This window comes from Nyctereutes procyonoides, unplaced genomic scaffold (assembly GCF_905146905.1).
Source record: "Nyctereutes procyonoides isolate TBG_1078 unplaced genomic scaffold, NYPRO_anot_genome, whole genome shotgun sequence".
In the NCBI taxonomy this organism is placed as follows: Eukaryota; Metazoa; Chordata; class Mammalia; order Carnivora; family Canidae; genus Nyctereutes; species Nyctereutes procyonoides.
In genome coordinates, this window is record NW_026575134.1 from 36,842,425 (window position 1) to 36,844,897 (window position 2,473).

The following is a 2,473-nucleotide window of genomic DNA, read 5'->3' on the forward strand; positions in this document are numbered from 1 at the left end:
AAACTAATAAGTACTAATTAAGATGGGCAAATTTTCAGTGACCATGCTTTCTAAACACAAAGGAACTAAGCTGCACCCAGCTTGTAAAAGGGATGTTTTCCTTCCATGAACCCTTAAGTCACACTTTGCAAGACTATGTGCTCTACCTAAATGAAAATCTACCCAGATGGTGAAAACCGTAATCATTAATTTATTCATTCAACAAACATTCATTGGTCACCATACTAGGCGTTAGATGGGGAGGAAAAAGATACAGTCCTTACCCTGCAAAGGATCATGTATCTTTGATAAATCAGACATACATAAAACAGATTATCTCACAAATAGAATAAAGGAAAAAAAGAGGTTTTAGAAAGGTGTACGAGATATCACACTTGGTACTTTCTCTGCCATTTGCACAAATGTGGGCATTGCCCAATTGTCATGGGACGGGGGGGAAGAATTTTTCTAAATTTTCCAAAGCTAGAGGTCTATACTGATGTTTCTAAAGCTGCTGTACTCTTGCCCCTTGGTTAAAAACACAAAGTTTATAGAGTAAGTTTATGGGGTGCTGACTGTATCCTCTTGGGGATCATGGCTCATGATAGGTTTGTAGCTATTCAGAAGCCTCTGCATTACACCCTCATCATGAGATGGCAGCTGTGTGCCCACCTGGCTCTGGGAGCCCTGGTTCTTGGTTTCATTCTAGCCTTACAGTTAAGGGCCAATATACTAGAAGGGTCAGAATTTTTTCTGCAATCACAAACCAGTAACGGAACCATCGTGCTCAATACTGCTGCATCGGCGTAAGTTGACCTCTTTTTTTGTCTAGGGAGATAAACCTTCAGAGGACAATGGAGCATCCTTCATATGAGAGAATATGATCCTAATTTATAAAATAGGACTTGGACTCAAGATGATTATGACTTCGTATTTGATGGCCAGTATATTATTGCTAGGCAGTGTGTAGGTTTTGAGGCTCGGTGGTTATTAGTTCTGCTGGTTCTTGCAAAACAAAAGTGAAGTCAAAGTCCTGAGCTCAATTGCCACATGGGGTAAATTTGTGGCTCTTACTCAAAGTGATATCCTTTATAGTTAAACTGAGCCAACTCTCTTGAAAATGTGAGCTGATGAACACAAGCAACAATAGAGAGTGACCTGCCCAGCATAAACTCTCTTCAAGATTATTAAAGCTATAGGTGCTAACTCGGTTTCATCACCTTCATCCTAAAGCTCAAAGCACTTTCTTTCCTAACATAATTTTTCTTTTGTCCTAGAAAACCTGAGGTGCCACTTTTATGGGGGATGAAAACCAAACCATAGACATCCAGTTCCACTTTCACCCATTTTCACCCATCCTGGAGATACAAATACTTATTTTTGTGGCTTTCCTGCTAATGTATATTGGCAGTCTCACTGGTAATGCCACAATCTTTCTCACTGTCTGGGCAGAGCATTCACTCCACACTCCCATGTATTTCTTTCTGGCAAATCTGGCAGTTCTGGAGATCTTTTACTCTTCCACTGTTGCCCCTCTCGCTTTGGTCAACCTCCTGACCATGGGGAGAATACCCATCTCTTTCACTGGCTGTGGCACACAGATGTTCTTTTTTGTCTTTCTGGGCAGTGCTGACTGTATCCTCTTGGGGATCATGGCTTATGATCGGTTTGTAGCTATTCGGAAGCCTCTGCGTTACACCCTCATCATGAGATGGCAGCTGTGTGCCCAGCTGGCTCTGGGAGCCCTGGTCCTTGGTTTCATTCTAGCCTTACAACTAACAGCTCTGATTTTCCATCTGCCATTTTGTGGCCACAACAAAATCACTCACTTCTACTGTGATGTACTCCCGATCTTGCAGCTGGCCTGTGGGGATACTCGAATGCAAGAAGCCATGATCTTCATTGTCAGTGTCATCATCCTCACCATTCCCTTTTCTCTGATCTCTATCTCATACGTCTTCATTGTGGGTGCCATTCTGAAGATCCGCTCTGCAGAGGGGCGGCACAAGGCCTTCTCCACCTGTTCTTCTCACCTGACTGTAGTTCTCCTCCAGTATGGCTGCTGTAGCCTTATCTATTTACGCCCCAGCTCTAGCTACAACCCAGAAATGGGCCGTGTGGTGTCTGTCGTCTACACTTTTGTCACCCCTGTCTTGAACCCCTTGATCTACAGTATGAGGAACAAGGAGCTGAAAGATGCATTAAATAAGGTAATGAAAAGACATCTGCTGCACTAGGAAATGTGTGAGTTTCTAGGCTCATGTAAATGGCAGGAAATCATTCTTCAGAAAATGATCAACTCAGGGGAACTGATTTACTACTTCCTCAGGCCCCAGTTCCTACTTCTAGCTCCCAATGGTAGTGCAAGCTCCTGAAAATAAGATATTATTTAAAATAAGATGGGCACATATTTTTTGTTCACTAATCCATCCCTAGTGCCTTAAACAGCTCAAGAGATAGTCAATACATATTTATTGAATTGATGAGTTCCTTC

The 2,473-nt window shown here is 42.5% G+C and overlaps 1 protein-coding gene across 1 annotated transcript; it reads left to right on the plus strand.

Moving 5' to 3' along the window:
• The first annotated feature begins 1,277 nt into the window (after positions 1–1,277).
• On the plus strand, positions 1,278–2,216 carry LOC129494171 (olfactory receptor 10V1-like). Its single transcript, XM_055300927.1, has one exon. The coding sequence runs from the start codon at positions 1,278–1,280 to the stop codon at positions 2,214–2,216; it is 939 nt and encodes a 312-aa protein (XP_055156902.1).
• Positions 2,217–2,473: the final 257 nt, after the last annotated feature.

Coding starts and splice junctions, on each gene's coding strand:
- LOC129494171 (XM_055300927.1), top strand. CDS start 1,278: ATGGGGGATGAAAACCAAACCATAGACATCCAGTTCCACTTTCACCCA.